The sequence below is a fragment of the Egretta garzetta genome, unplaced genomic scaffold, assembly GCF_000687185.1.
Source record: "Egretta garzetta isolate BGI_Z169 unplaced genomic scaffold, ASM68718v1 scaffold304, whole genome shotgun sequence".
NCBI lineage: Eukaryota > Metazoa > Chordata > Aves > Pelecaniformes > Ardeidae > Egretta > Egretta garzetta.
The window spans coordinates 86,135-99,099 of NW_009259421.1; the positions used below are offsets into that span (position 1 = coordinate 86,135).

At 42.0% G+C, this 12,965-nt stretch overlaps 1 protein-coding gene across 1 annotated transcript; it reads left to right on the plus strand.

Annotated features, from left to right (window-relative positions):
* The first annotated feature begins 546 nt into the window (after positions 1 to 546).
* TSEN15 (tRNA splicing endonuclease subunit 15) lies at positions 547 to 12,756 on the plus strand. The gene is made up of 3 exons (XM_009636897.2): positions 547 to 623; positions 1,859 to 1,994; positions 12,353 to 12,756. Exons 1-3 carry the CDS (start codon positions 551 to 553, stop codon positions 12,555 to 12,557), a joined length of 414 nt encoding a protein of 137 aa, XP_009635192.1. The 5' UTR covers positions 547 to 550; the 3' UTR covers positions 12,558 to 12,756.
* Positions 12,757 to 12,965: the final 209 nt, after the last annotated feature.

Below are 12,965 nucleotides of genomic sequence, written 5' to 3' on the forward strand. Positions count from 1 at the left end.
GCGATTTTAATATAATGTGTTTCGTTATATTGGGCCTGTTGAGGGGGCTTGACTCCCGGCCCGTGAGGAGAGCTGGTGGGGCTGCTGGGGAATGCAGCTTTCAGTAGGGGACGAGGTTGTAAATGCTGAAATGGCAGCTGGAAAATGCAAGTGTCTTAAACTTTGACTCCATCTTAATTTTTAGTATACTGAAAACATGGAGGTATTTAATTTGGCTGTCATCTTATGTTGATGTACTGCAGCAAAAATAGGTAAAATTCATAGCCCTTCTCCACAAAGCTAGATCTGTTCCAGGAATAGTTGCAGTTCCTCACTTATTTGTTTATTTGGCTTGCTTTCTTAAGGGCCAAAATAGGGGGGATGTGGAAAAAAGAGCTCTTAAGATACTCTCAGAAAACAACTGGTTTTTAATTGCCTGTTAGTCCTTAAAACTGGTTTCAGACTTCAGCGGCTTAGATAGCTGTACAGATTATCGAGTTAGTCTGTTTGTTCTTGATATAACTTCTGCTTTCTTTCACTAACACTACTTTTTGGGTTTCAGTTCACAGAAATGATGTCTCTTGATATATCTGACAGTGCTCAAATCTATGCTGCGTTTGTGGTATACCTGGACCTCCTAGAAGGTAATTCAGTGAAGTGGCTGGGTTGACATCCCGATGAATGTATTCGCCTTTAGGTGCTGTTAAAGCTTGTGCACTGGCGGGACCTTTCCTACAGAAGGCCTTGGCTTTCTTTTTGAAACTTAAGGCAGTGTTACCTAAGAAATGGGTGGTGGTCTGGTGCTGAAGATTTCCATCCTGTGCCTAACCTGGAGCCTTTACGAAGATTAAGGCCCATTTTGTCCAGCAGTTACAGGTGCAGGCGTTCCAGGGCAAAGATAACTCAGCATGGAAAAAAAAGCAAAAGAGGATTAGGGGAAGGAAAAGGAACATAGAGAGGTGATGTTACAAGTTTAGTGGTTGTGCTGGTAATAGAGTCCTTATTTGTAAATTAATGTCAAAGTTACTGATTAGCAAATGGCTGATGTATGCCAGCCTGATTAGGATGCTGTTTTCTGGGAAGGGCAGGATTGCTGTAGGAAAGAAGATAATTTGAAAGTTTGGCGGCAATAATTATGACAAATGCAGTGTAGTCTTCTGGTATCTTCTAAGAGTGGAGCAGAGTTATGTCATACATAAACTTCTGCCTGCAATTCTCCCAAGTTGGCTTTATTGAAAAGGGGCTGTGTGGTAGGCAGGCAGCCAGCCTAATGAAAATACTTCAGTTTCTCTTGGAGGCTGGTGGTTCTCAAGGTCAGGGAAGGGAGGGATTTTACAGGCCAGAAAGCACTGTGTTTGTTATTGTTACGCCTCTGAAGAAAATGCCTTAATAGGCTTTAAGAGAAGGCTCCTGTAGTTCTGCAACAACAACTTTTAGCCTTATCCCTTCAAGCAGAAGGGAAGTACTGTGTATCGTCAATAATCATGCTCTTAATACCTGCTCCTTCAAAGTTTAGGGTACTGATGAAGTTCAAATTTGGATTACAGTTTTATGCTGCTGATGACAAAGATTTTTTTGTCTTCTTTTTGCCTTTTTGAAACAAAGCTTTGTCAGACAGATCCCTATTCACCATTAATCACTGCAGCTCCAGTGTCAGCAGACTAATACTGCTCCTGTGGGGTTTTTTTAACAGGATTGTTTCTCAGAAGGGGAACTTGACAGTTGAATGGGGTAGTTGTCTCTCATGGGAAATGTCCTGTGAGGAGAGGGAGGGAAAACAGAACCTAAGATGTTAACTTAAATACCAGATTTTATATTTGAATTATTAAAACTTGTGTTTTGTGTTCTATTCCTTCTCATCGATGATAAACCCTTCTAGGGAGAAACTGGCATGAAGTGAGGCATGTCGGAGTTGCAGATCTGCAGCTTGTATGTTTACATGCACGTGAAAGAGAACAGGACAGTCTCCAAGTGATGGTGCCGGTACCTGTGCACATATCGTTAAGCCATGAGAGGTGAGGAAGTGGTCAGTGTTTGGCTTATGTTACCAATAAGATCAAATGAAGAATAGGTATATTTAACAGGCTGCTGATGACTGATCAAGAGGGGAGGGGAGGGGAAAGCAGTATCTCAGCCTGTGAGCAGAGTTATTTTCAGTGTTGCAAACATACATGCAAAGTTGAGATTTCTTTAATTTTCTAAGCTGCATCAGTCTCTGCTTCTCCCTCCCTGGAAGTGATATGCCTTTGATGTCAGCTTCCCACAGCAACTGACTCCTACTGCTGATACACACTTCATATTGTTTAGAAGTTGCATATGCTCTAGGAAGTAACAATGGATATCAAAGTATGTGCTTGAGAGACAAGGTTAGAATACAAGACCTTCACAGCTTATGTTTTGAACATTCTTGTGCTGCTTTTTTGTAGTCTGGGAAATCTAGCAATACTTCTTGTGTCACTGAGGTTTAGAGTGCCTAGGAGGAAAGAAATCCTCTCAGAACTGTCTAAGAATAAACTTTTTTTTTATTGTCGAATCTGTGGATAAGCCTGGTGTGTTTGGTCCTGTTTGCTTTTTTTTGGAAGTATAATTTGACTACTTTCAACCAGAAATTCCTCTTGCTTATCTGGAGTCTAATGTGCAACTGTTCCTTGAGCTGTGATTTTGACTTATTTTCCTTACCCATGCAAGACTAAGTAGGGAGGACAACACAGCTATGACTTTGTGACATTACAGATATTTGCAGCCTAAAGAAATTCCACTTCGGTAATTTTACAGTGTATTTTAACTGGCCCTTAGAGCAGCCTCAAACACACAGTATGACTTACTCTCTGATAACGGCCGCCTTCTCTTGCTGGTGTTTGTCATGCTTGCTTATGAAGTCTCTGAAGACTGGAACTATTTCAGCTGCATCGTGTGGTAGCACATTTTTCAATTTCCTCTGTTCCTACTCTTGCTAAGGGTGTGTGCTCAGGGCTGGCTTTACAGATCTTGCTAGTGTTTGCTGTTTCCTCTTGCTCTGTTGGCAGCAGTCTGACACAGTAGTAGGTAGCTAATGAATTGCGCTTACTTAGAAGACGTGTGTGTGTGTGCGCGCTCTAGGAGTGATGTTTTAGATGTGCTATGGTTTTTGCTTTTTTGTAGGTTTTAGAAGTGACAGATCAGTCTCTTGCAAACAGACTTCCATCTTAATTCTGCTGTGTGTTTTCCTAAGAGTATCTTCAGAAACAATTTATTTCTGAGGGGGAAGAAAGTGGCTTACTAGATATTGATGGATTTGTGTGAGAACTATGTGTGCTGAAAAAAAATCTTCTGTTTGCAAGTATTGGTGCATCGCCCTTGTGGGCTTGGTCTTACAGAGAAATACGGTGTGATCTCCACAACAGAGGAAAGCTGCTGAGAGGTCTTGCAGAATGAAATGTTGAGTGTCATTCAGCCTCTCTGCAAGAAGCAGATCACTGTATGTGTGTGAAAGGGACACATTGCTCTTGACAGTTCAAACTAGATTTTGAGTGGGAAAAGAAGGCAGCAAATTAGGATATGGGATCTGAGAAATTATAACTACGTGCTGAGTTGTTGTGCTTGTTTAATGTAGTAGGTTTCCACCTAGGTTGGAAACTTTGATTCCTGGCATTGGATCGATGCCAGCAAGTATGTTCTAATTGGCTTTTAATGACAGTGAGATATTGCACTGCATACATGTCCTATCTTTTACTGTTTCATTGGGGCTTTTCATTTGGAGCCTCTGAACTTGTTTGTACTGCGGTGATACTGTTTGCTCTGCTTCTGGCACCAGTGCGGATGGAATCCATTACTGGAAGGATGTGTGTTAGAGAAGCGAAAGAGTGAATGGATCACATTGATTAAAAGTACAGTTTGTGACTTGGTTTTGCTACAGAGCAGCTACATAGAGCATATTGTCACTAAAATGAGCTGAATACTGGGCTGTAATACCGGGTGAGTCCATTAAAGCCTGTATGTGCTTAATACCCATAGGTGTTGCCAGGTAGGAAGATCGTATATGCTTGTGTTTGTGTTATTGAACATGCATGTGTGTATGCATGCTAGGCACTTAATTAGCAGGTCACCACTGATGAGAGGTGCCTGGTCTGTCTTCGTAGAGAAAGGACAGAGTCAGCTCCTCAGCTCCTTTGCTGGAACAGTAGGCAAAAAACACGGATACAGACAATAGCTGTAGCTCAAACTTACATAGCACAGAAGGAGGCCATTAAAAAGGTATCCTACAGAAGGAGTTGGAAACAATATAACAGTACTACTGCCTCTTTGTTCTGACAGTGATGAATATTTTGTTGTGATTGTTGACAGCAGGAAGCTTGTTGGGTATCTGATGTCTTAAATGATATTTTCTCACTTGACTTACCAAGCTATAGATAGACAGGAAAGCTTTTGTACTTTGCTACTTTGCCATTTTGTTGAAAGCAGTGCTTTGGGTTTTTGTGTTACCTGCTAAAGGTAGAGGAAGAGGTATGAGTACAAATGAATGCAGCTCACTTAATGTTGAAATTAAGCCATTGGAGGGGGTTGGGAAGGTGAAAACATTCTGTCCTCATTGACAGACCTGGAAATGTGCTAACTGCAAAAGCAGCTAGCAAATGGCAGCATTTATGGGAAGCATTTCCTTGCTTAACCAGTAAGGCCTGGATAGGGGCTTCAGGGGTGGTTTTCCTCTCAAAGCCACTCCAGCCAAGCTCTGTCTTCCCAGGTGTCTCATGAAGAGTCTGGCTTGGCTGACACTCAGAGGACTGTGTCCTTAAAAGGCCATAGTAAAGTTGCTGTGGAAATTACCAGCAAGACACCTAAGCAAATTATAAATATGAGTGCCCCACAAAAAAAAAAAAAAAAAAAAAAAAAATCTGCTCAGTGTTTTTTAGCCTATCATAAGATGTCATCACATCCAGTTTATGCGTGACAGTTAACTGCTTAAGGCAGAGCTGTTCTGCTTACTAAGCTCACTGTCTGCTTCTGCAAACAGCTTGATGGAAGCTGATGATCCTGCCCTGCCAGTGTAAGGCTGCACAGTAACTTAGTGAATCACAAAATTCTGGGGTCTGGAGCAAAGTGACCACCAATGCAAATGGTAGTCTGACACAGTCTGAGAAGTGGCTACATGCTGTGCATGCATGCTTTTAAAATGAAGATTGTTGAATCTTCTGTGAGTAAATACCTGGAGAATAAGGGGCAACTTCTGTCTGTCCTGGACCACTCTCTCAACCACACACAGCTGGCTGAGGTTTGGAGAAGGTTTGTGTTTATACACCTTTGAATTTAGCAGCGATTCATGCTTGTAGGAGGAATTTGTAGGTCCATTGGCTGGGAGGTGTTTGCTGTTCGCTACTGCAGACGACACCTTAGTGCACACCAAGTACCTAATTGTCAGTATTGTGGCTCCCCAAAGGGGATGAAGCAGTTAAATACAGGCAGTCCTACTTCAAGATCGGCAGAAAAGACTTGCATAAACCAAGCCTAGCAAGTGTAGGAGAGCTCACGGTGTTGACAGCTGGATTTTCTAGATAGCGTTGCAAGTCTTGATCCTTCCAAGACCAGGGAGTTAGATGCTGGATCTAATGGAATTACATGCTGTCTGTCCCGGACAAGTAACAGTGTGTAAGCAAATGCTACTAATAAACAGTCAGAGTAAATGATATGTCACAGACTTGTTTGTTTTTTGTATGTAAGTGCTGGAAATGAAGGATGAAGTCAGTTGCATGAGGTTATGGAGACTGCAAAGTTTGTTTTAGGTTAAGAGGGAAAGGGTCATTTTGTTAAAATAGTAACTTAATTTTGGAAAAAGAATACATAAATGTTTCATTTTAAAGCTGATAAGCATCATTAGAAGCAAATCTGAGGACTGGAATTAATTTATCCTCTTCTAAATCTGTAGTTTGTGAAATAGATCTTCCTCTAATAGAGGTGGTTTTGCTTGTAAGAAGCAAATTGTTATTTTAAATGCACTGGAAGTGTGACATGCACGCATCTTACATCCTCTTTACAGTTTTGTCAGTAGCTCTTCTGCTGTAAGCATTATCTGAGTTTACTCATACAGTAAATCACGGATTGAAAATTTAATGGCTTCTAAATGCAAACTCTTTATTAATAGTTTTAAAGTGATTGATGAAGCTCTCATGGCTGAGTTGGTTATGCAGAGCTATGAGTATTCCTATAGTTGGTGTATCTTGTAGAACGTTGCTGAAATCTGATTCTTCCCTTTTGCATAATTTGTCTTCTTTTATTTTTTCAGCTTCCATGGAGAAAAAGGACTTTATATTCCTTGAGGTTTCAATTCCTTTTCCTGACCAGCGAGAACACATAGTGTTTTCTTTAGTTTTATTTTTTTTTCCGTTACAAAACCATGAGTTTTTTCTAGCATCCCATGTGCTTGTAGTTTGGAAACAAATCCCAAGAAAGTCCATTTACACCTCCCGCTTCCACCATGTGCTTCTTCCCATATATTTCAAGGCACTGAGTTAATATCACTGCCTGCCTTGCAGCTGGGTCTGGAGCAGGGTTCCCTCATGGTGAGCCATGCTGCGCTGCTTTTTGTAATGCTGGCTAAATTCAAGGTATTGTGCTTTATGGGAGGTTCCTCTGCCTTGGTTCTCTTGTCACAGGGCCTTGTCTGAACAAGGCTGGTACAATGGCGCACTCCAGTGCACAGAGTTGTGATCTCTGTAGCGGTACAGAGACCAACTTGTGTAGACTCTCCAGCCCAGCCTTGCATGGAGGGGAGGGAGCTGTTTGGGCTGGCCAAGCCTGCAATGAATTATTCATCCCAAGTATAAAGGGCAGATTGAAAGCCTTTGGCTTTTATGGTAGGGAAGGCAGTAGTTCCATTTCGGTTCAATGGAGCACTATGCAACCTCCATAAAACTACTCTGAGCTTTCAGTGTTTCTGCTGCTTCTCAGATGTACTTGCATGGGATACATCACTGAAATGCTCTTTTGTTTGTTACAAAACTTTCTGCCCATGCTATCTTTCCTTTATGATTCTGTTCTTTTTTAGTTTTTGGACAGTCAGTTAAAACCTCAAGCTACAGTTGCCTGAAGTTCACCGGTTGTATACCTGTTTCTTTCTCTGGAGCAATAAGGGCAGCGTTACTTTCTTAGGAGCAGATCATTAGGAAAGGAGGTGCAGATTTCTGACGTGTATTGAAGGCCTACTTAGTACAAAAGTCTTTTGTTAAGAAATAATTAAGTTGGGGGAAAGATGTAAAATTCCCCTCTTCTTTGGATGGATTTGTTTTGTTTTCTTGTTGGGTTTTGTTTTCTTGGTTTTTAAGCTATTGATTGCAACAGTAATAGAAGACCAGGTAAGTTCACTGTCACCATTTAGTTTGAATGCAGCAGTAAAAGCAGATGTAGGATGACATTCATAGTGCTGTTACCTTAGCTGCAGTGGTCCTTGCATGATGTTGAGTAAGTTAAACCTGCTCTTATGACTAGTTCTCCGGTAGGAAAAAAGCAATCCCTACTGACTATAGTTTGTAGGTATCTAGAAGGTCTTTCCTAAAGCACTTTTTCTGATGAAAAGGGCTTTAGAAATTCCAGCTCTTTTGTATAATAACATCTCCTTCACATGTTTGAGATTAAATCTTTTTTATCTCTGGCAACGTGAGGTGAATGTGAGGTTGCTTCCTAGGTGGAAACTGAGGGCTTCATCCTACTTGCATTTGGCTCAGTGGGAGTGGATCCTAGCTGGCAGTGAACATGCAGACATCATCAGTTTTTAAAGATGGGTTTTCAAGCTATTCTGAAAACTTTGGACTGTATGATCTGCAACAGAGATTAATTCTTATTTTTAAATAATTAATCTTATTCTATTTATGGGATTTAAATAAAACTTTCCAGTGTTTCATGTGATGTCTGTATTCCCCTAGCTTATGTATGTTACTTTCCTTTCACAACGCCTTTGTTCGAGACGTACCTTTTTGTGTGGGAAACCTAAAGCCTTCTCTGTGTTGCCTGTTTAATGTTCAATGGCTTTTCTTCATGGGGAGGGGGAGAGAAGGCAAAGGAGTGGTTGCAGGATATTTTAACTCAGACTTCTCACTGTGCATGCAGCAGCACACATGCTTGGTTGCTCTGTGCACTCTCTTGGGGCTTTAGAGGCCTTTTTTTTACCAGTTAGTGATTGTCATAAATCCTGAGAAGGCAGCATGCATAGAGTTGACTGTCTCTGATCTTCCTAGCCAGGCTGAGCCTGGGTGAGCAAGTCTGAGGTGATGAACGAGGCAGAGCCTGTGGATGAATATGTACTAAGGTGATTGAGTATTGTGTTGTTCAGTTCCTTCAGGAGATGACAAAGTGAAACGGTGCATTCTTCCAGCATAGGCTTTACTTGAGACTGCTGAAAACATGCTAAGCTTTTATTCAGACACTGCAGAACAGCATTAACTGTTTCTCAGCTGCACCTTTTCTCATGTTAAGAGAGACTTAAGACAACTTTCTGCTTAAAACTTGATGTCATAGAATCATAGAATGGTTTAGGTTGGAAGGGACCTTAAAGATCATATGGTTCCACCCCCCCTGCCATGGGTAGAGACACCTTCCACTGGATCAGGTTGCTCAAAGCCCCATCCAACCTGACCTTGAACATTTCCAGTGATGGGGCATCCACAATTTCTTTGGGCAACCTGTTCCAGTGCCTCACCACCCACTGACTAGCAAGTGGAGTGGGCATACCTGAATGCCTGTTGAAAAGGAGGAACCAGGCAGACCCGGTCCATGCCAAATGCTTGACACCACAGCTTCCCTGGGGTTCGCACTGTTGGAGAATGTTGTGTAAAGCCTGGGAACAAAACCAGAGTCATTGTGGGCCCCTTGGTATCGATGGGAACAATTTTGCAGAATGTGTCCTCATGCAGTTGTGACTCACAAGGAAAAGGGTGGTCAGGATGCTGGTGAATGGAGTTATCAAGGCTGTTGGTAGAGTATGCCAAAGTACTGGATATATTCAGTTCCCTGCTCCAGAGGCTTCTAATATTTGACACTTGCAGAAACATTAAATACACTTTTATTTAAGCAAAAGCCATCTTTTATAACTGACATCACTTGTATGGTGTAGCAGATGTACTTGTCTTTAAGGAGCTTATCTGTAACCATTAGCTTAGTAAATGAAATCAGCTAGCTCTGTTGGGAGCAGGTGTTACATATGGGCTTCTTGTTCAGGACTTGATTTTAGACATTGAATGCAGCTGTTGTGTGAGGTGGACAGCCTAGAGGGCTGTCTCTTGAAATAAAGGCTTCTTGCCTTGTTTAGGAGGTCAAACATGCGTTCTTTGAATTTCAGAAGGCCAAGAACTCTTCTTGCTTTTTTTTTTAATAGACAGTGTTAGATACCTCAAAAGGGTTAAAAAAACCTATACCTTTACTGTAGTATTTCATCTTTCTGTTTGTGGCAGGTAGCAAGTGCAGTGAAATCAGCACAAACCCAGATGTTCTCCGACTCCTTTGAAATGTCCGTTGCTGCAGAGAAACTTTGTGAACATGCTGGATGCAGAGGCTAACAGTGATGCCTTCAGGGGAGGAGAGGAAACGCAGGCGTCTGATACAGACTTCCTGAATTCTGAAGCTTACTCTTTTAAAAGATACCCTCTCAGTAATCTGCAGATGTGCTGCATTGTGTTATGGCTAGTTGTGGTATGCATGAATGAGAGGTCTTGTTTCAGGGCTGTCTGTGTTGAGAAAAGGGGGAAGAGGAGAATCTTGCACTTGCAGTTGTACTTCTTTACGGCAGTAGAGGCTGATTCCCCATATGCAGTGGAAAGCACCGGGCTCTGTGGACAGCAGTGTTAGCAGATCATCCTGACGCAGTGGCATGTCTTTGTGGTCTTTTTTGTAAAGCCTGAAACTGAATCTCCTGAAAAGTAAGTCAGGGATGCAAAGAAATGTCATTAATCTGTTGTCAGGACCAGGCTGCTTTTGGGATCATGGTGCATCTTCTAAGTCTAAGTGCTAAATGGGGGGAAATAAAGGTTCAGATGTCTGTGCTTGACAGTAAGAGAAGAAAATCATGAGCGATGGAAAATCTAGATCTAAGGCCTCACTGTTACATCCATCCCCCTAAGAGACTAGGAAGAGAAACAGCAACAGTTACTAAAGAAAATATGAAGGAGCTTCTACCCTGGCTGACAGGTGAATGCAGGCCACTGCCTGAGTCTGCTTCCAGATATGGGACTGTCCACACTCAACACAAGTTTGGTTTCTTCAGGTCCTGAACTGTCTCTCCTAGGTAGCTGCGCCCTTTTATTTGGCTTTTTATTATTATATCTATTTCACATTCCCAGGAGAAAGAGATTAGTATCCACTGCTTTATAAAAGCCATGGGTAGTTCTTTCCTCACTGGGTCTCTGCCAGTAGCCTGGCCTCACTATTGACAATTTATTCAGAGCTTCCTCCAGACATGAGTTACCGAAGTGCGACAAGTGGATTCTTGCTCTGTGAATGTCTGGAAGGACATCTGGAATCCTTTCCCAGGCCCTTGTCACCTGCCAGAGCTATGGCAAGACATTGTGGTGATGGAGGAACCCCTGAAGAGTGGCTGGAAGTGGCAAGAGCAGAAAGTGCCCAGCATCAGCACAGAGGTGCAGCGCTTCACTGCTGTGCCTCAGACATTCAGTTAATTTGTTCTTGCTTACTGCAGTCCTGGTGCCTGCTTGTACATGAGATTTGCTTGGTACTTAGTGATGCAACTCCAGCAGGTACATGACCCCTCTCACTGGGTAGTGCTTTCCCTGGAAGGCCTTGCTGTTTTTGAGGCGTTGCTGATAGTGGGATGCACTTATTTCTTGTTGCAGAGCACCTCCATCCATGAATGCCTGCAGCTTTGGAAGGCAGGCTTGTGTTTACGCTCTCCTTAATACCCACGATATGGTTAGTGTTCCCACAGCAGGGCCCTGAGCCTGAGGCACCTGCCAAGTAAATGTGCAGACAAAGCAGTGCCAAGGTGGCAGGGAGCAGAGATGTTAATGTCGCGTTGCTTGAAGTATGAGGCTTTTGCAGGTGTCTGTCTTCTGCCAGTGGCCAATACAGTATCTCTTTGCTTATTTGTTCTCTTGTTATGAAATGTGCTGATGGTAGGAGGACCAGAATATGGCTTTTCACAGCTAACTATATTGTATTGCCTTGCCTTGCATTATATGCAGTTATATGCAGTTATAAAGCAAAAGAAAAGGCACTACTGAATTTAGCCAAGTTGAATTATGAACAGTTCAGAACACAGATGGATACTTAAGAGGGTCACGGGCTTAATAGCATAGGCTTTCCAGGCTGCTGCTTATTGTCTGCCGCTTTCCATTTGGCTTTTATTAAGGGATCAAAGAGGTTTGGAAGGAAGATGATGATTAAAGTTTGAAAGCTGATGCATTTCGAAAGAGCCTTATTTTCAACTACAGTGCCCAGCTTCAGAAATGCATGTTTTCTGGCGAATGAGATCTTGGGGGCACATGAAGCAAGGGGTGGTTTGTCTTTTTTCCCCACTGCATAGCTGACCTCTCCCCAGAGCATAACCTGTCCTGGCAATCCCAGATGAGCCCTATTTCACCCGAGCTTTAGGTGAAGCAGAAAGTTCCCTGTGGAAATGCTTGGTATGGGAGCATGTTGCTGTTCTGCCCCTGGGCACTGCACTCCTTCAGTACTGGCTCCCCTGTTGGAACAGTAATAGCAGGACTTCAGGAATCAATGTTGTCCTTAGTTTTGAACTAAAAAGCAACTGGCATGTTATTCTTAAAATAAGCTGAACAGGAAAAATTGCATAACTTTGTCTTGAATTTTTAAGAAAGACATTTTTTATGCTGACTGTCTGAAGAAGAACATTAGTCTTGTGGCTTCTAGTCTAGACGGGGAGGTAGAGAAACCTGGCATCAGTTCCTGGGTCTTCCATGGTCTGGCAGAGAACTGTAGCACAGAGACTGGAAGACTTATCTCTACAAAGGGATCAAGTCTTAATTATTTTGTTCTCTAATTGAACACCATGTGTTATCAAAGTAGATAGATTTTTTTTTTTTTTTTTAATTAATGAAAACAAGGCCATCAGAGGTTGCCGTGCTATGATTGTGGTAGTTGAATGATGGTTGAGGCATCTGATGGTAGTACCTCTAAGCAAAGCTTAAAAGCATGTGTTGAGCCATTTCCAGCAGAGATGTATGTAGTATATTTTTATAAGATTTCTTGTTACTTGATTTTATTGCTTGATTATACAACTTTGGATTTTTATTAGAACAGATACTATACTTTCTTTAGTGAAGACAAATTTGCAGAATAAAAACAGCTGAATGAAAATAGCAGTGGTGCACTTCTACCTCTGTGCCATTGTTAGGTGGTTATGGACTCCTTTCTAACCGGTTGTTTCCTCTTCTAGGATAAGAGAAATCATGAAGAAAGCATCTCTCCCCCAGGACGATCCTGACACCCCGCTGTCAGTTACCTTGGCCATAGTTGAGTCAGATTCCACAGTAGTCTACTATAAAATGACTGATGGCTTTGTAATACCAGATCCTCCTGATGATACTGAAGATGTGGACAATAAACAATGGAGAAAGAAAAGAAAGAAGCTTTTCAAATGATGAAGACAGACAGACTTTTCTTGAACTACTGTCCTCAAACGTAAACACATCCAGGAACTTATGTATGTAAATAAATGTGCTGAAGTCTGCCTTCTGCATATCAAGCATCTGTTCAGGGAGAATGGAGGCTTGCGCAGCTGCACTCTAATGAAATGGCATTTAAAGAATGAAAAGGGTCATGCTTTTGAGACAGATTGCTCCTGACTAATAAATGTACTTGAGGTGTTTCCAAAGTCAGTCTCTCCTTTATATCTGTTCAGGTACATAACACAATAAACACATCCTTACCTGTATTGTAAATATTGATTAAAGGTAAATCTTAAGGGTTTCTGGCAGGAGTAGGGCTTTGTAGTTTACAGAGTGTCTTTGTCTTCATGCTGCCAGAAGTGCTCACGCTACCTCCCAGGT